The sequence below is a fragment of the Palaemon carinicauda genome, chromosome 1 (genome assembly GCF_036898095.1).
Source record: "Palaemon carinicauda isolate YSFRI2023 chromosome 1, ASM3689809v2, whole genome shotgun sequence".
Lineage (NCBI taxonomy): Eukaryota > Metazoa > Arthropoda > Malacostraca > Decapoda > Palaemonidae > Palaemon > Palaemon carinicauda.
In genome coordinates, this window is record NC_090725.1 from 11,720,270 (window position 1) to 11,739,988 (window position 19,719).

A 19,719-nucleotide genomic window follows, 5' to 3' on the forward strand; every position below is an offset into this window, starting at 1 on the left:
TATCCCTCCATAGAATTCTGTCGGGCAACAGAGTTGACAGCTACATGATTATCGGGTAAGTATATTCAAAAATTTATTTTACTAATGAAAATAACATGTTAAATTTTTCTACCAAAACATCAACCATTTATTTTTTCAACTGTTTATCATGTGATCAATGTATTTTTACCATTATAATGGATGCAAAATATTGTTTTTTTGTCTCCTGGGCCCCCTTTGTATCGGTAACAATCGTTGTTGATCTCGCTAGGAAAGGAGGTTTTTGGTTGGTGGAAACTCCAGAAGTCTGTTAATACACCAGTCTAAACTAACAGTTATGCATAAATCATGCCATAATTACTTGGGGAAAATACATTTCATGAGTGGGACAATGTAATATTCCTGCTTAATTTCTATTTTAGTTATTCTCTGTAAAGATGCATGCAGAAAAAGGAAATGAAAAGACGAGTTCTCGAAGAGAGATGTATTCTCTTGTACACGGAGGCAGACACTGACTTTATTTCAAATTCAACTGCCCAACGGCTGGAGTCATGACGTGATGATAACGTCACTACAATAACAGAAAATGGAATTTATCATAAGTTAACCCTTTTACCCCCAAAGGACGTACTGGTACGTTTCACAAAGGCCATCCCTTTACCCCCATGGACGTACTGGTACGTCCTTGCAAAAAAATGCTATAAAAATTTTTTTTTCATATTTTTGATAATTTTTTTGAAAAAATTCAGGCATTTTCCAAGAGAATGAGACCAACCTGACCTCTCTATGACAAAAATTAAGGCTGTTAGAGCAATTTAAAAAATATATACTGCAAAATGTGCTGGGAAAAAAATAACCCCCTGGGGTTTAAGGGTTGGAAATTTCCAAATAGCCTGGGGGTTAAAGGGTTAAGAAAAACTAAAGTAATATATAACAGACAAAAATACTGTAATTCAAGGACATGTTACAGAGTTTTACTCTATACCCAACGTAATACGGCAGGCCCTTACCTGTACCCACTCGGGCTTCCTCCTGCGTAGCTTAGAGAGCCAAAAGTCATGGTAAATACAAGGATATTTTTCTAACCTAACCTAAGCTAGAGGTTCATAAGCCATAGAAACTACAGAAATTCACGCCATTCTAACTTTGTACACAATACAAAGTAATGTAGTGTATATTTAACCCTTTTACCCCCAGGCTATTTGCAAATTTCCAACCCTTAACCCCCAGTGGGTTATTTTTTTCCCAGCACATTTTGCAGTATATTTTTTTTAAATTGCTCTAACAGCCTTAATTTTTGTCATAGAGAGGTCAGGTTGGTCTCATTCTCTTGGAAAATGTCTGAATTTTCTCAAAAAATTATCAAAAATATGAAAATAAAAAATTTTATAGCATTTTTTTGCAAGGACGTACCAGTACGTCCATGGGGGTAAAGGGATGGCTTTTGTGAAACGTACCAGTACATCCTTTGGGGGTAAGAGGGTTAAAATCTATGAAGATAAAAAAATTAGGAAAACATGGATTATGCAAGGAGTGTTGATCTGTTCTGCCGAGGGCTTATGGTAAATCGTGCATTCAGGGATCATCTGATTTTGAATCTATGCTCTTGTATTACATAAAAAGAATGATTGTGTTTTTGTTCATCATTCTAAATCAAAACATAAAGATTATGCCGTCTGTACAGTACAGTATGCAGACCCATATCGTAGTCGACTTTGGAAATTGATGTGTAAGCCTAAGGTCCTGTTATTCCTTCAATATGTTTAAATTATACCTCATCATCTCCTCCCACGCCTGTTGACGCAAAGGGCCTCGGTTAGATTTCGGCAGTCTCTACCTTGAGCTTTTAAATCAATACTTCTCCATGCATCATCTGCTACTTCCTGCTTCATAGTTCTCAGCCATGTCGGTCTGGGTCTTCCAACACTTCTAGTGCCTTGTGGAGCCCAGTTGAAAGTTTGGTGAACTAATCTCTCTTGGGGAGTGCGAAGAGCATGCCCAAACCATCTCCATCTACCCGTCACTTACTTTCACTGAACTTTATCCAAAGATAGGGCCCTTATTCCAGTGTCAAGGAAGAATCATAACAGCATGCAGTTTTTTGGAGGATATTAGTATGCTAGCAAACTGCAGTGTCCCTTCTCTCAGGAGATTGTAATTTTCTTCCTGAAGAGTGTTGTTGATATAACCCAAGATTCTGGTACAGTAATTAGGAGGGATTGTGGTCTCAGTAATGTTATTAATATCATTATGACTAGCTAAGCTACAACCTAGTAGGAAAAGCAGGATGCTATAAGCCCAGTGGCTTCATTTCCTTGTTTCCCTATTATTATTATTATTATTATTACTAGCCAAGCTACTACCCTAGTTGAAAAGCAGGTTGATATAAACCCAAGGGCTCCAAAAAGGAAAATTATTATTATTATTATTATTATGATTATTACTAGCCAAGCTACAACTCTAGTTGAAAAGCAGGTTGATATAACCCCAAGGGCTCCAAGAAGGAAAAATAAACCAACTGAGGAAAGGATACAAGGAAATAATTAAACTACAAGAGAAGTAATAAAGAATGAATATAGATATTTCTTACGTAGAATATAAACTTCGTCATTTTTAGACTAATTTTATTAGGGATGTTCGTCATATCTGTGACCTAAAGGCTGGTGATATTTTTGTTCAAGTGTGTGGTGATAAGGTCTCGTTTTTTTTTTTTTTTTTTTTTTTTTTTTTTTTTTTTTTTTTTTTTTTTTTTTTTTTTTTTTTCCTTACATAAGTGGCTGTTTACAGAAGGAATTTTTTTTTTATTTTCCTTACATAAGTGGCTGTTTACAGAAGGAATTTTTTCTTTTTCCTTACATAAGTGGCTGTTTACAGAAGGAATTTTTTCTTTTTCCTTACATAAGTGGCTGTTTACAGAAGGATTTTTTTTTTTCATTTTCCTTACATAAGTGGCTGTTTACAGAAGGAAATTTTTTTTCTTACATAAGTGGCTGTTTACAGAAGGAAATTTTTTTTCCCTTACATAAGTGGCTGTTTACAGAAGGAAATTTTTTTTTTCCCTTACTTAAGTGGCTGTTTACAGAAGGAAATTTTGTTTATAGCTTATATTTATCTCTCTGCAAGGGAGATATATTTACATCACTTCGCTGTAAATGCAAATTCTAAACTTATTATCAATCTATATTTTTCTTCTCTCTCCCCCCAGCTGAGTTTTTTATCTTATCAATTTCAACATCTGGACATTTTTTTATATTTTTCTCCCTGGGAGCAATGTATAGATAACAGTTATATCTTAAGATATTTTCATTGTGATTAAAGTGTTTATGACAATTCACCTGGTAACTCTAGCGGTAGTGTTTGTTTCTTCTGATTGGCCCTTTAGGATTGCTTCAATTCTGTTTAATTAAAATATTAACCCTTTTACCCCCAAAGGACGTACTGGTACGTTTCACAAAAGCCATCCCTTTAACCCCATGAACGTACCGGTACGTCCTTGCAAAAAAATGCTATAAAAAATTTTTTTTTTCATATTTTTGATAATTTTTTGAGAAAATTCAGGCATTTTCCAAGAGAATGAGACCAACCTGACCTCTCTATGACAAAAATTAAGGATGTTAGAGCAATTTAAAAAAATTTACTGCAAAATGTGCTGGAAAAAAATAACCCCTTGGGGGTTAAGGGTTGGAAATTTCCAAAGAGCCTGGGGGTAGAAGGGTTAAACACTACTCTATGTTGCAATCCTTCATTCAATATTATTTATTCTGTCCCATTTATTGTTTTAAATTGTTCACTTACTGCATAACTTGAATATTAAACCATGACCATGAGAGATTTATATCGCTGGAAAGAAGATTTGAAAAACACATTTTATTTACCTCTAAAGAATATTGATTTTCATCTGCTAGCCAGGTCCTTATTTTGTACCCCCCCCCCCCCCCCCGTCCCCATTGCCATTCTAAACTGCTATAGACTACATTTTGTATAATCATTAAGCATTTTTAAGCACTGAGTTCTGTAGTTTCCATAAAATTAGGAAAATGCTTTTTGGAAAAAACATCATCAATCAAATATTTCAAAGTAAGGTACCGTAATGTGGAAGTTCCCCATTCACCTGGTTAAAACAGTGATTATCAATAACTAGCTAAGGTACAACCCTAGTTGGAAAAGCAGGATGCTATAAGCCCAAGAGCTCCAACATGGAAAATAGCCCAGTGAAGAAAGGAAACAAGGAAATAACTAAACTACTGTACGAGAGAAGTAATGAACAAATAGAATGAAATGTTTTAAGAACAGTAACAGCATTAAAAAATCTCTCATATATTAACTATATAAACTTCAAAACTTTAAAGGAAGAGAAATAAGATGAATAACAGTAGTGTGCCCAGGTGTACCCTCAAGCAAGAGAACTTTACCCCAAGACAGTGGAAGGCAATAGTACAGAGGCTATGACACTAGGCTACCCAAGAGTAGATAACAATATAGTACCTTATTGTCTGTACATTTTATAACATAAATTACTTTTATTAACCCTTTTACCCCCAGGCTCTTTGGAAATTTCCAACCCTTAACCCCCAGGAGTTATTTTTGTTTTCAAGCACATTTTGCAGTATATTTTTTTTTAAATTGCTCTAACAGCCTTAATTTTCAATATTAAACTTACCCGATAATCATGTAGCTGTCAACTCCGTTGCCCGACAGAATTCTATGGAGGGATACGCCAGCTATCACAATACTAGAAGGGGGTGTACTTACAGCGCCACCTGTGGCCAGGTACTATAGTACTTCTTGTTGACACCTCTTCAATTTTTCCTCTGTCGTGCTTCCGGCAAGACGTTCTGGGATACGCTTATGATCTTCGAGTATTTTCACGGCTAATTGGTGAAGTATTCTCTCAGATTTCGGCTGTCGCTTTACTGGAAACCTTCTTATATTAGCTAGATAGCTTTTATATAGTCCTGATTAACGGTTAACGATCTTTTGCTTGATTTTGGAACCCCCCTTGGCTAACTCTTTGGATTCAAGATGTCTGACATTTCGCAAGCCCCCTCCCATAGACGATGTAGGTCTTGTAATAGGCGTATTCCGAAGGCCTCGGTAGATCCTCACACCGCTTGTTCTGACTGTAGGGACAGGCCCTGTCAGTTAGAAAATCGATGTGAGGAATGCGCCGGACTTTCGGAACTTGAATTTGTCCGTCTTTTGAAGTATTCAACCAAGTTAGAGAGAGGTAGAGTTAGGAGGAGTTCTTCTCACTCTTCACTTTTTTCCTCACCTCATGATCCCCTACCTTTTCCTACCCCTGTAGTGGCTACCCCCGAACCTACTATTTGCCCTCCGCCTGATATGTCTGTTGTTTTGCGTGCTATTCAGGCCTTAGGCGATAAAGTAGAGTCAGTGGTAAGTGATCATAAGTCTCTTATGGCCGAAGTCAAGGAACTTAAGGTCAAGAGTGCAGTGGGTGGAATTAGTGCCAGTGCTGTGACGAGTGCTAGTGTCAGTGCAGTGCCAAGTGCTAGTGTCAGTGCCAGTGTGGTGCGTGAGGATACTTCTGTGCGAGCCAGTCGTCCTCCCAGTCCGGGACCTCTTGCAAGCTCCCAAGCCCAGGGGAGAAGCAATGTCGAAGGGCATAAGGGTTCGGCAGGCCTTGTTCGGCGCACAGAAGTATCCTCGGTGGTTGCGGGCGTGTCTTCCAAAGACCGTCACTCCCACCTGCAGACGATTGAGCCCGTCTTTTTCTCGTCCGCTGATCAACTGTCAGGGAAGAAACGTTGGACTCAGGTCTCGAGACCACTTAAACGCAGAGTCCAGTCCGCGAGTGCTCAGCCAGGCTGCAGTCATTGGCTCAGCTCTGACTCGCCGCAGTCATCAGTCGACTGCACTCCGCCCAAGAGGAGTAAGGTTCTGCCACAACAGAGCTCGACTGTTAAGGCTTTACCTCAGCCTACTGTAGTTTCTGCCGACCCCAAGTGGACTCTACTACAGTCCATGCAAGCACAGCTTTCGGACTTGATGCGTGAGTGTCGAGCTGAGAGTGTTGCCCCTCCGCCTCCGCCTGCACTCCCTCCGCCTGCGCTCGCTCCGCCTGCGCTCGCTCCGCCTGATCGCAGTACCACCTGCCAGGCGTACGATGTTGAGCCACGTTCTGAGTTTGCTGTTCCCAGTGGTGTTCAGCCTCCGCCTTCCTTAAGGCAACCTTTACAATGGGATCAGGAGGATTATACCTCTCTTCCTCCGCCTCCACTTGCTGCTCCACCAGTGATGCAACACTCGGTTGAGGTACAACAACCTCTCCCGTCCATGGGTCAGTCTCCTCAGCTCTCGCTGCAGCGAGCTCAACCCTCCACAAGGCTAGCACCACAACTCCTTAGCCTTGCGCCTCAGGAGCCTCAGCTTGCGAGACATTTACCTTGTTCTGCGCAGCCTCTACCTCATCGCGCTCCGCTCACACCACAGGAACAGGAACTTGCTACTCCGCTTCCGCCAACCGCTCAGCAAGCGCAACCCTTGGGTTCAACCACTCATGCTAGGAGTCAGCCTCCTCCACCCATGCGCCTTCCTTCTGCTTCGTCTTTTGTTCAGCCTTTGCAGTCTGAGCCTCAGGTTTTCCCTCAACAGATACTAGAAGAGGAAACCACTAATATTGTTCCTACTCGTTCTGACTCTGCTGTTCAGCATTCTTGTCCGATCTCTTCGCTACACTCTGGTGATGAGGCTTCTGATGATGAGGCGGCACACCTTGATCCCTCGTCAGACGTGGATGAATCCAAGCCTTCTCCACAGTCTATTGACTTTCGTAAGGTCTTGGCTCTGCTTAGGGAGGTTTACCCAGACCACTTTGTCTCTGCTATTCCCCGCTCTCCGCCATCTGAGTTTTCGCTGGGCATACAGCAAGCTAAGTCCACCTATACTAAGCTAGTCCTAGCAAGGTCCTCTAAGAGAGCGTTAAGGATCTTAGGGGAGTGGCTGCAGACTAAGCAACACCTTGGCAAAACTTCTTTCATGTTTCCTCCGACTAAGCTCACTTCGAAAGTGAGCGTTTGGTATGCCACAGGAGAAGCACCAGGCTTGGGAGTACCTGCCTCTGCCCAGGCTGACTTCTCAAGTCTGGTAGACTCGCCTCGGAGAACTGCAATGAGGCGCTCTAAGGTTTGCTGGACCTTCTCAGACCTTGATCACTTACTGAAGGGAGTATTTAGAGCATTTGAAATGTTCAACTTTCTAGACTGGTGCCTGGGAGCCCTCAGCAAGAAGACCTCTCCTGCGGACAAGGATTCTGCCATGCTATTAATGTCCTGCATGGATAAGGCCATTAGAGATGGATCTGGTGAGCTTGCGTCGATGTTTGTATCAGGGGTTCTGAAGAAAAGGGAACAGCTGTGTACCTTCCTTTCCTCCAGCATTACACCTTGTCAAAGGTCACAACTCCTTTTCGCTCCGCTCTCGAAGTTCCTCTTCCCCGAAGAGCTGGTTAAGGACTTGTCTGCTGCCCTGATACAAAAGGACACACACGATCTTGTAGCCTCATCGGCTCGTAAGTCTAAGGTTGCTACCTCAGTCCCCAGGACTTATCGCTCCCCAGTGGCTGATACCCCTGCTACGAGGTTCATACCGCCCTTTCGTGGTAGAGCCCCCAGCCGAGGAAGCTCCCGTCCAGACTCTTCCAGGAGCAGGTCTAGGAAAGGCTCCAAGACCTCTAAAGGAAAAAACTGACTCTCCGCATCTCCAGACAGCAGTAGGAGCCAGACTCAAGATCATCTGGCAAGCCTGGGAAAAGAGAGGTGCAGACGCCCAGTCTGTCAGTTGGCTGAGGGACGGTTACAGGATTCCATTCTGCCTAAAACCACCTCTGACCACATCTCCCATCAACCTCTCTCCCAACTACAAAGAAGAGGACAAGAGGCTAGCATTGCACCAGGAGGTGTCGCTTCTTGTGCAGAAGAAGGCAGTGGTTATAGTCCGGGACCATCAATCCCCGGGCTTCTACAACCGTCTCTTTCTAGTGGCCAAGAAGACAGGAGGTTGGAGACCGGTGCTGGACGTCAGCGCGCTCAACGCGTATGTCACCAAGCAGACGTTCACGATGGAGACGACGAAGTCGGTCCTAGCAGCGGTCAGGCAGGAGGACTGGATGGTCTCGTTGGACTTGAAAGATGCCTACTTTCACGTTCCTATTCATCCAGACTCCCAACCTTTCCTGAGATTCGTTTTTGGAAAGGTTGTCTACCAATTCCAAGCCCTGTGTTTTGGCCTAAGCACAGCTCCTATGGTGTTCACTCATCTGATGAGGAATATAGCAAAATTCCTCCACTTATCGGACATCAGAGCCTCCCTCTACTTAGACGACTGGCTGTTGAGAGCCTCCACGAGTCGTCGCTGTCTGGAGAGTCTCAACTGGACTTTGGACTTAATCAGAGAACTGGGTCTGTTAGTCAACATAGAAAAGTCTCAGCTCATTCCCTCCCAATCCATTGTGTACCTGGGAATGGAGATTCGGAGTCAGGATTTTCGGGCTTTTCCATCGGCCCCCAGGATAAGCCAAGCCCTAGAGTGCATCATGAGCATGCTGAAGAGGAGCAGTTGCTCGGTGAGACAGTGGATGAGTCTCACAGGGACCCTTTCATCACTGGCCCTGTTCGTCGAACTAGGGAGACTCCACCTCCGCCCTCTTCAATTCCATCTTGCAGCTCATTGGGACAAGGGTTCGAGAGCTCTCGAAGCAGTCTCTATCCCAATCACCCAAGAGATGAAGACCACTCTCCTGTGGTGGAAGAACAATCTCCTTCTCAGGGAGGGCCTATCGTTGGCTATTCCGACCCCCAATCTTCATCTCTTCTCAGATGCATCAGACTCGGGCTGGGGTGCGACCTTGAACGGACGGGAATGCTCGGGAACGTGGAACGAGGAACAGGAAATGCTCCACATCAACTGCAAGGAGCTACTAGCAGTTCATTTAGCCCTGCTGAACTTCAAGTCCCTCCTGCTAGGCAAAGTGGTGGAGGTGAACTCAGACAACACCACAGCCTTGGCTTACATCTCCAAGCAAGGAGGGACCCATTCGAGGAGCCTATACGAGATCGCAAGGGACCTCCTCATTTGGTCAAGAGGTCTAAACCTCACTCTGGTCACGAGGTTCATTCAGGGCAATATGAACGTCTCAGCAGATCGCCTAAGCAGAAGGAATCAGGTCATTCCCACGGAATGGACCCTCCACAAGAGTGTGTGCAACAGACTTTGGACCTTGTGGGGTCAACCTACCATAGATCTGTTTGCCACCTCCATAACCAAGAGACTTCCGCTGTACTGTTCCCCAGTTCCAGACCCTGCAGCAGTTCATGTGGATGCTTTCCTACTGAACTGGTCCCATCTCGACCTTTACGCATTCCCACCGTTCAAGATAATAAACAAAGTTCTGCAGAAATTCATCTCGCACGAAGGGACACGGCTGACGCTGGTTGCTCCCCTTTGGCCTGCAAGAGAATGGTTCACAGAGGTACTTCAATGGCTAGTCGACATCCCCAGGACTCTACCTCTAAGAGTGGACCTTCTACGTCAACCTCACGTAGACAGGTTGCACCCAAACCTCCACGCTCTTCGGCTGACTGCCTTCAGACTGTCGAAAGATTCGCTAGAGCTAGAGGCTTTTCGAAGGAGGCAGCCAGTGCGATTGCCAGAGCAAGAAGGGTTTCCAATCTAAGTGGGAAGTCTTCCGGAGCTGGTGTAGAGCTAATTCAGTATCCTCTACCAATACCTCTGTGACCCAAATAGCTGACTTCCTTCTACATCTTAGGAATGAGAGATCCCTTTCAGCCCCTACGATTAAAGGGTATAGGAGTATGTTGGCTTCAGTTCTCCGCCACAGAGGTTTGGACCTTTCTTCCAACAAGAACCTTCAAGACATCCTTAAGTCTTTTGAGACGTCTAAAGAGCGTCGTCTATCCACTCCAGGCTGGAACCTTGACGTAGTCTTAAGGTTCCTTATGTCACCTAGGTTCGAACCTCTCCAGTCAGCTTCCTTCAAGGACCTTACCCTCAAGACTCTTTTTCTCGTCTGCCTTGCAACAGCTAAGAGAGTCAGTGAGGTTCATGCCTTCAGCAAGAACATTGGTTTCACGACCGAATCTGCAACATGTTCTTTTCAGCTCGGATTCCTAGCAAAGAACGAACTTCCTTCACGTCCTTGGCCTAGATCGTTCGAAATACCTAGCCTCTCCAACATGGTAGGTAACGAACTAGAGAGAGTTCTTTGCCCTGTCAGAGCTCTCAAGTATTATCTTAAGAGGTCTAAACCTATTCGAGGACAGTCAGAAGCCTTATGGTGTGCCATCAAGAAACCGTCGAGGCCCATGTCCAAGAACGGGGTTTCGTATTATATAAGGCTTCTGATTAGAGAAGCCCATTCTCACTTAAAGGAGGAAGACCTTGCATTGCTGAAGGTAAGGACCCACGAAGTAAGAGCCGTAGCTACTTCGATGGCCTTTAATAAAAACCGTTCTCTGCAGAGCATAATGGATGCAACCTATTGGAGGAGCAAGTCAGTGTTTGCATCATTTTATCTTAAAGATGTCCAGTCTCTTTACGAGAACTGCTACACCCTGGGACCATTCGTAGCAGCGAGTGCAGTAGTAGGTGAGGGCTCAGCCACTACATTCCCTTAATCCCATAACCTTTTTTAACCTTTCTCTTGAATGCTTTTATTGTTGTTTTTATGGTTGTTACGGTAGGCTAAGAAGCCTTCCGCATCCTTTTGATTTGGCGGGTGGTCTATTCATTCTTGAGAAGCGCCTGGGTTAGAGGTTTTGTAGAGGTCCTTTAGTAGGGGTTGCAACCCTATATACTTTAGCACCTTTGGGTTGATTCAGCCTCCAAGAGGAACGCTGCGCTCAGTAAGGAAGACGAACTTAAAAAAGAGGCAGAGTAACGGTTCAATTCGACTTCCTTACCAGGTACTTATTATTTCATTGTTATTTGAGATAACTGTTATATGAAATATGGGATACTTAGCTATCCTTTAATCTTGTACACTGGTTTTCACCCACCCCCCTGGGTGTGAATCAGCTACATGATTATCGGGTAAGTTTAATATTGAAAAATGTTATTTTTATTAGTAAAATAAATTTTTGAATATACTTACCCGATAATCATGATTTAATTGACCCTCCCTTCCTCCCCATAGAGAACCAGTGGATCGAGGAAAAATTGAAGAGGTGTCAACAAGAAGTACTATAGTACCTGGCCACAGGTGGCGCTGTAAGTACACCCCCTTCTAGTATTGTGATAGCTGGCGTATCCCTCCATAGAATTCTGTCGGGCAACGGAGTTGACAGCTACATGATTATCGGGTAAGTATATTCAAAAATTTATTTTACAAATAAAAATAACATTTTTCGTCATAGAGAGGTCAGGTTGGTCTCATTCTCTTGGAAAATGCCTGAAGTTTCTTAAAAAATTATCAAAAATATGAAAAAAAAAAAAATTAATATAAATTGCAGTTTTTTGCAAGGACGTACCGGTACGTCCATGGGGGTAAAGGGATGGCTTTTGTGAAACGTACCAGTACGTCCTTTGGGGGTAAAAGGGTTAAAGGAAGAGAAATAAGATGAATTGGAGTAGTGTGCCCAGGTGTACCCTCAAGCAAGAGAACTTTACCCCAAGACAGTGGAAGGCAATGGTACAGAGGCTATGACACTACCCAAGAGTACCTTATTGTAGGTGTGTAGAAGGACTGGGTAGAAGGAATTATGTAGTTGTTATGGGTGACTTAAATGCTAGAGTGGGCGCTGGAGAGGTAGAAGGTGTCATTGGTAAGTATGGCGTACCAGGTGAAAATGAGAGTGGTGAGAGACTGGTAGACATGTGTGTTGAACAAGAGATGGTAATAGGTGCTAGCTTCTTTAAAAAGAAAGATAAGAATAAGTATACGTGGGTAAGAGTGGCAAATGGAAGAGTAGTAGAAAGGGCATTAATGGATTATGTGTTGGTGACTAAAAGAATGTTTGGAAGATTGAAAGACGTGCACGTGTTTAGGGGTATGGCTAACGGTATGTCTGATCATTTTTTGGTGGAAGGAAAATTAGTTGTAGCAAAAGAGTGGGGGAATAGAGTAGGTGGATGTAAAAGGGAGGTAGTGAGGATTGAAGAGCTAATGAAACCGGGGGTAAAAAGTAAATATCAGGAAAGGTTGAAAATGGCATATGATGAGGTGAGAGTAAGAGAAACTGGTAATTTAGAGGAGGAATGGAAGTTAGTAAAAGAAAATTTTGTTGGGATTGCAAGTGATGTATGTGGCAAGAAGGTTGTTGGAGGCAGCATGAGGAAGGGCAGTGAATGGTGGAATGAAGGAGTGAAGGTGAAAGTGGAAGAGAAAAAGAGGGCTTTTGAAGAATGGCTGCAGAGTAATAGTATAGAGAAGTATGAAAAATATAGAGAGAAAAAGGTGGAAGTAAAGCGCAAGGTACGTGAGGCAAAGAGGGCAGCTGACCTGAGGTGGGGTCAGGGATTGGGTCAGTCATATGAAGAGAATAAGAAGAAGTTTTGGAAAGAAGTGAAGAGAGTAAGGAAGGCTGGCGCAAGAATTGAAGAGACAGTGAAAGATGGAAATGGAAGGTTGTTAAAAGGAGAGGAGGCAAGGAAAAGGTGGGCGGAATATTTTGAAAGTTTGCTGAATGTTGAGGATAATAGGGAGGCAGATATAATTGCTGTTCCAGGTGTTGAGGTGCCAGTGATGGGAGGTGAGAATGAGAGAGAGATAACAGTAGAGGAAGCGAGGAGAGCACTAGATGAAACGAGAGTAGGAAAAGCATCTGGTATGGACGGTGTGAAAGCTGAGATGTTGAAGGAAGGGGGTGTGACTGTACTTGAATAGTGGGTGAGATTGTTTAATATGTGTTTTGTGTTGTCAATGGTACCAGTAGATTGGGTTTGTGCATGTATTGTACCACTATATAAGGGTAAGGGAGATGTGCATGAGTGTTGTAATTCAAGAGGTATTAGTTTGTTGAGTGTAGTTGGAAAAGTGTATGGTAGAGTACTGATTAATAGGATTAAGGATAAAACAGAGAATGCAATCTTGGAAGTACAGGGTGGTTTTAGAAGAGGTAGGGGTTGTATGAATCAGATTTTTACAGTTAGGCAGATATGCGAGAAATATTTAGCAAAAGGTAAGGAGGTGTATGTTGCGTTTATGGATCTGGAGAAAGCATATGATAGAGTTGATAGGGAAGCAATGTGGGATGTGATGAGGTTATATGGAGTTGGTGGAAGGTTGTTGCAAGCAGTGAAAAGTTTCTACAAAGGTAGTAAAGCATGTGTTAGAATAGGAAATGAAGTGAGTGATTGGTTTCCGGTGAGAGTGGGGCTGAGACAGGGATGTGTGATGTCGCCGTGGTTGTTTAACTTGTATGTTGATGGAGTGGTGAGAGAGGTGAATGCTCGAGTGCTTGGACGAGGATTAAAACTGGTAGGCGAGAATGACCATGAATGGGAGGTAAATCAGTTGTTGTTTGCGGATGATACTGTACTGGTAGCAGACACAGAAGAGAAGCTTGACCGACTAGTGACAGAATTTGGAAGGGTGTGTGAGAGAAGGAAGTTGAGAGTTAATGTGGGTAAGAGTAAGGTTATGAGATGTACGAGAAGGGAAGGTGGTGCAAGGTTGAATGTCATGTTGAATGGAGAGTTACTTGAGGAGGTGGATCAGTTTAAGTACTTGGGGTCTATTGTTGCAGCAAATGGTGGAGTGGAAGCAGATGTACGTCAGAGAGTGAATGAAGGTTGCAAAGTGTTGGGGGCAGTTAAGGGAGTAGTAAAAAATAGAGGGTTGGGCATGAATGTAAAGAGAGTTCTGTATGAGAAAGTGATTGTACCAACTGTGATGTATGGAGCGGAGTCGTGGGGAATGAAAGTGATGGAGAGACAGAAATTGAATGTGTTTGAGATGAAGTGTCTGAGGAGTATGGCTGGTGTATCTCGAGTAGATAGGGTTAGGAACGAAGTGGTGAGGGAGAGAACGGGTGTAAGAAATGAGTTAGCGGCCAGAGTGGATATGAATGTGTTGAGGTGGTTTGGCCATGTTGAGAGAATGGAAAATGGTTGTCTGCTAAAGAAGGTGATGAATGCAAGAGTTGATGGGAGAAGTACAAGAGGAAGGCCAAGGTTTGGGTGGATGGATGGTGTGAAGAAAGCTCTGGGTGATAGGAGGATAGATGTGAGAGAGGCAAGAGAGCGTGCTAGAAATAGGAATGAATGGCGAGCGATTGTGACGCAGTTCCAGTAGGCCCTGCTGCTTCCTCCGGGGCCTTAGATGACCGCGGAGGTAGCAGCAGTAGGGGAGTCAGCATTATGAAGCTTCATCTGTGGTGGAAATGTGGGAGGTTGGGCTGTGGCACCCTAGCAGTACCAGCTGAACTCGGTTGGGTCCCTGATTAGGCTGAAGGAACATAGAGAGTAGAGGTCCCCTTTTTGTTTTGTTTCATTGTTGGTGTCGGCTACCCCCCAAAATTGGGGGAAGTGCCTTGGTATATAGATAGATAGATTAACCCTTTTACCCCCAGGCTCTTTGGAAATTTCCAACCCTTAACCCCCATGGGGTTATTTTTTTTCAAGCACATTTTGCAGTATATTTTTTTTAAATTGCTCTAACAGCCTTAATTTTTTGTCATAGAGAGGTCAGGTTGGTCTCATTCTCTTGGAAAATGCCTGAATTTTCTCAAAAAATTATCAAAAATATGAAAAAAAATGTTCATAGCATTTCTTTGCAAGGACGTACCGGTACATCCATGGGGGTAAAAGGATGTGTTTTCTGAAACGTACCTGTACGTCCTTTTGGGGGTAAAAGGGTTAAGATGAACTAACATTAAAATTCTCTTGCCAAATTATTACTGTTTGCCTTTGGTTATTCAAACAGAGAACAAGTTATGAGATATTCTGGTCGATGTGATAAGTTCTCCTTGTCATTACTGATACTTTTACCATAGCAATAATATTACCTGACATGGAGAAAACCAGTAGTCGAGGGGTATCCCAGTACACTTTACATTTCAACAATTTTATCATCTCTTACAATGCTATCTGATCTTGTTTACAAAAGTTCAAAGTTGGAGCAAATGGTTTTTTGTTGACCAGGCGGACACGAGTCTTTTTATAGTTTATATATGCCATATTTGTTTTTGACGTTGTTAATAGTTTATATATGACATATCTGTTTTGAGGTTGTTGCCTTTTTTAGAATGATTTATTGTTAATTTGTTCTCTTCATTTATTTATTTCCTTTCCTCACTGGGCTATTTTTCCCTATTGGGGCCCTTGGGCTTATAGCATCTTGCTTTTCCAACTAGGGTTGTAGCTTGGATAGTAATAATAATAATAATAATATGACAGAGATATTTTACCATTAATATTGATCTTAGAATATTTTGTATTTATTGTTTTTTACTTCTCATATAGTTTGTTTATTTCCTTTCCTCTTTGGGTTATTTTGCCTGTTGGAGCCCTAAGACTTGTAACATCCTGCTTTTCCAACCACGATTGTCCTTTAGCCTGTATACTATCTATTTATTTACCAAGGCACTTCCCCCAATTTTGGGGGCTAGCCGATATCAAACGAAAGGGGTCCTTTCCTCTCTCTCCGTTTCTCCCATCCTGACGAGGGATTCAGCCGAGTTTGGCCGGTACTGCTAGGGTGCCACAGCCCACTCACTGTCAAATGAGTCCTTCTGTCGAGAAACAAGCCAAGCGCCATTTTTAAAAAGTGTCGGAAATCGCGATTGAAAAATAATAATAATAAAAATAATAATAATAATAATAAAAATAATGATAATAATAATAATAATAATAACAATAATAATAATAATATAAATAATAATAGTAATAATAATTATTATTATTATATTGATAATATTGATAATAATAATAATATAAATAATTTGAAAATTGGTAATTTTCAATCGCGATTTCTGACACTTTTTAAAAATGGCGCTTGGCATATTTCTCGACTGAAAGACTCAAATATCATTTCTGCAGTTGGGTAAAAGACTAGTCAGGAGTCCCGGATGGGAAGCAATTCATTGGCATATTGCGAATTTCCTTTTGCACAATTATACGCTGGTGCGTCAAACTTTTGTCTCGCTGAACCCGGTACTTGAAACGTTCAGCGTATCCAGTGTACGTAAAGTTCCAAACTTACAGACATTCGGAGACACAAACACAAATCCAAGTGAATATAACAAAGATAAGATAAAGAATTTCTGTAATAAAACAATATTATATCATTTGATGTAGTAAGCAAAATGAAGTTTATAATAACCAGATATTTATATCATATGAAACCCAACTATTTATTGACATTTTCAGCTGGAAATCATAAGCATGGGATACAGATTGTGCTGAACCCTTTTACCCCCAGGCTATTTGGGACTTTGCAACCCTTAACCCCCATGGGTTATATTTTTTTCAAGCACATTTTCCAGTATATATTTTTTAAATTGCTCTAACAGACTTAATTTTCGTCATAGAGAGGTCAGGTTGGTCTCATTCTCTTGGAAAATTCCTGAAGTTTCTCAAAAAATTATAAAAAATATGCAAAAAAAAATTGTAAATAGCAGTTTTTTGCAAGGACTTACCAGTACGTCCATGAGGGTAAAGGGGTGTGTTTTGTGAAACGTACCAGTACGTCCATGGGGGTAAAGGGATGTAATTTGTGAAACGCACCAGTACGTCCATGGGGTAAAGGGTTTTGTGAAACGCACCAGTACGTCCATGGGGGTAAAGGGATGTGTTTTGTGAAACGCACCAGTACGTCCATGGGGGTAAAGGGATGTGTTTTGTGAAACGTACCAGTACTGTACGTCCTTTTGGGGGTAAAAGGGTTAACTTATGCCAAATGTAACAAAATTTAACTTGCAAACAATTTGTCTTACAAACAGCTTCTTGTAACCAATCAAGTTTATAAGATGAGGACTGTATGTATACGCAGAATGATATTCTATCTTATTTCTCTTCCTCTTGTTTTGTTAAAGTTTTTATTATTTATTTTGAATTTACTCTTAGAATATTTTATTTTTCCTTGTTTCCTTTCCTCACTTGGCTAGTTTCCCTGTTAGAGACCCTGGGCTTATAGCATACTGCTTTTCCAACTAGATTTGTAGCTTAGAAAGTAATAATAATAATAACTAGGAACTTTTAGTGTTGTCTGTCCTTTGTAGTATAAATTAAACTGTTATGTACTTTATGATATTTTTCCTTGTTTCCTTTCCTCACTTGGCTATTTTGCCTGTTGGAGCCCCTGGGCTTATAGCAAACTGCTTTCCAACTAGATTTGTAGCTTAGAAAGTAATAATAATAATAACTAGGAACTTTTAGTGTTGTCTGCCCTTTGTAGTATAAACTAAACTGTAATGTACTTTATGATATTCTATTTGAGAGGTCTATCCAAAATTCTCAAATGAGGCCAAGCAAAACCACATAAACTGAGATGTTACTTCTTGTTTTAAAGACCTAATAGATTAACTTGGAAGATATATAACATAAAAGAAATAATTAATTCTGTTTGTTAATGAAATTTGAATACTGTATGTTATCCCCTTTTCAAAGGGTATATTATTATTAATAGCTAAGTTACAACCTGAGTTGGAAAAACAGGATGCTATAATCCCAGGGGCTCCAACAAGGAAAAATAGCTCAGTGAGGGAGGGAAATAAGGAAATATATAATTGCAAGAGAAGTAATGAACAATTAAAATAACATATTTTAAGAACAGTAACAACATTAAAGTAGATCTTTCTTAGATGAACTTTAAAATGAGACATGTCAGTCTGTTCAACAAGAAAATATTAGTTGCGAGTTTCACTTCCAGATGAATAAGATTAGTGCTAAAACTCTATTGAGACTGCATCTGAAACGTTAAAATCGTTTCCTGATGAATAAAATTAATGCAAAAACCCTATTGAGACATCATCTGAAACGTTAAAAGTGCTTCCAGATGAATAAAATTAATGTAAAAACTCTATTGAGAAGCATCTGAAACGTTAAAAGTGCTTCCAGATGAATAAAATTAATGTAAAAACTCTATTGAGACAGCATCTGAAACGTTAAAATAGCTTCCAGATGAATAATATTACTGTAATGCAAAAGCTCTACTGAGACAGCATCCTAAACTGTAAAATCGCTTGAAGTTCCACCGATTCAACTACCTGATTTGGATGATGATTTGTTGTTGGGGATATGCCATGATCCTTGCTCTTATTTAACCCTTTTACCCCCAGGCTCTTTGGAAATTTCCAACCCTTAACCCCAGGGGGTTATTTTTTTCCCCAGCACATTTTGCAGTATATATTTTTTAAATTGCTCTAACAGCCTTAATTTTTGTCATAGCGAGGTCAGGTTGGTCTCATTCTCTTGGAAAATGCCTGAATTTTCTCAAAACATTATTAAAAAGATGAAAAAAAAATTTTTATAGGATTTTTTTGCAAGGACGTACCGGTACGTCCATGGGGGTAAAGGGATGAGTTTTGTGAAACGTACCAGTACGTCCTTTGGGGGTAAAAGGGTTAACAAGCATTGTGTTTACCTCTGGTGGGAAACAATGAAGAATCACAGATTTTCAAAGGAACCATTCCAAATCTCGAAAATTGTCCACCGAATATTAGGTTGTCTTGGATAATGATAAACGTTTCATCATTTTGCCATGGGCTGCTTTTTGTTTTGAGTGGTAAAGAATGTTTTATGCAAATATGGTCTTTTTTATAGATAAAAAAATTTTATTTCCTATGCTATTTGAATTTTGGTACATTATTATTTCTAATAGCTTTCTGATTCCAGAGTCATTTTACATTTCAATCATTTTTCTATTTTATATTTTAGGTCATGCTTCAGTCACTGTATAAATAATTGATACTTTCTACATTTCATAATTTGCAACAACCAAAGTCCTTTCAGATCTTTCAAATTTATTTTCTCCAAATAGTTCACCGCGGCCAATATTCCATCCAGTGAATAATAAAGGATGTCGATCTACAAATGGCAAGGGCCCATCCCCGGAGTCCATTTCTCCTCAACATGAAGAGCTCATCAGATTTTTCAATGAGTGTAAGTATCGCCTTTTTAAACAGAGGCATTGAGAGTCCAGTGTGGCCTTCGAAAGTATGGAGTAGGGGCTGTTTGTTCCGGGGAAAATACAAACCCTTCACTATTTATAGGGGTATTACTTTTGGCGAAGCTGAAAGACTAGCCAGAATAATTTTAGTGAGGGATATCTACCCCCATCCAGTAGTTAGCGGGTGTGGGTTGGGGTAGTCCTTCTACCCCGCTCACAGGTGTAAGTAAGGGCTGTAATAGTAGAGATTTCATTGGAGCAGTATATCCTTTAAATTTTCTTGTAATTTTCACGAACCTAAATAAATATCATTGCTATTTATTTTCATATAAAGATACAGTACTATACTTTTTATAATATCCAAGGCATTCTTTTATTGTAGCTTATAGCTGGGTATCTTACCATATTAATCATATATTTTAGTGGTCCACATAGTTTTCTTGTCTCGCTAATAGTGGTGTGTATAGTACAACCTTGAGATAAATTTTTTTTCTTTTGCTTTCCTATATTTTCTAGTACTGTACAGTATAGGATATTCTTAAAATTGTACATTTTCTCTCTGTTTAAGGGCTGGTTAAGTTTTAGGACTTATTTTTCCCGTCATGTAGTTAATCTCACTTTGATTCTTAAAACTATGTCATTTCTCTAAAAGC

General features: G+C 41.0%; 2 protein-coding genes across 2 annotated transcripts in view; both read left to right on the forward strand.

Moving 5' to 3' along the window:
* Positions 1 to 19,719, forward strand: part of LOC137646969 (apolipoprotein D-like) — a 227,335-nt gene that overhangs the window by 83,630 nt on the left and 123,986 nt on the right. The window lies entirely within an intron of this gene.
* LOC137646946 (MAPK regulated corepressor interacting protein 2-like) overlaps positions 1 to 19,719 on the forward strand; it is a 51,739-nt gene that overhangs the window by 9,818 nt on the left and 22,202 nt on the right. The window contains exon 3 of the mRNA XM_068380019.1: positions 18,938 to 19,059. Within this exon, the coding sequence (XP_068236120.1) occupies positions 18,938 to 19,059 (122 nt within the window). The remainder of the gene's footprint in view (positions 1 to 18,937; positions 19,060 to 19,719) is intronic.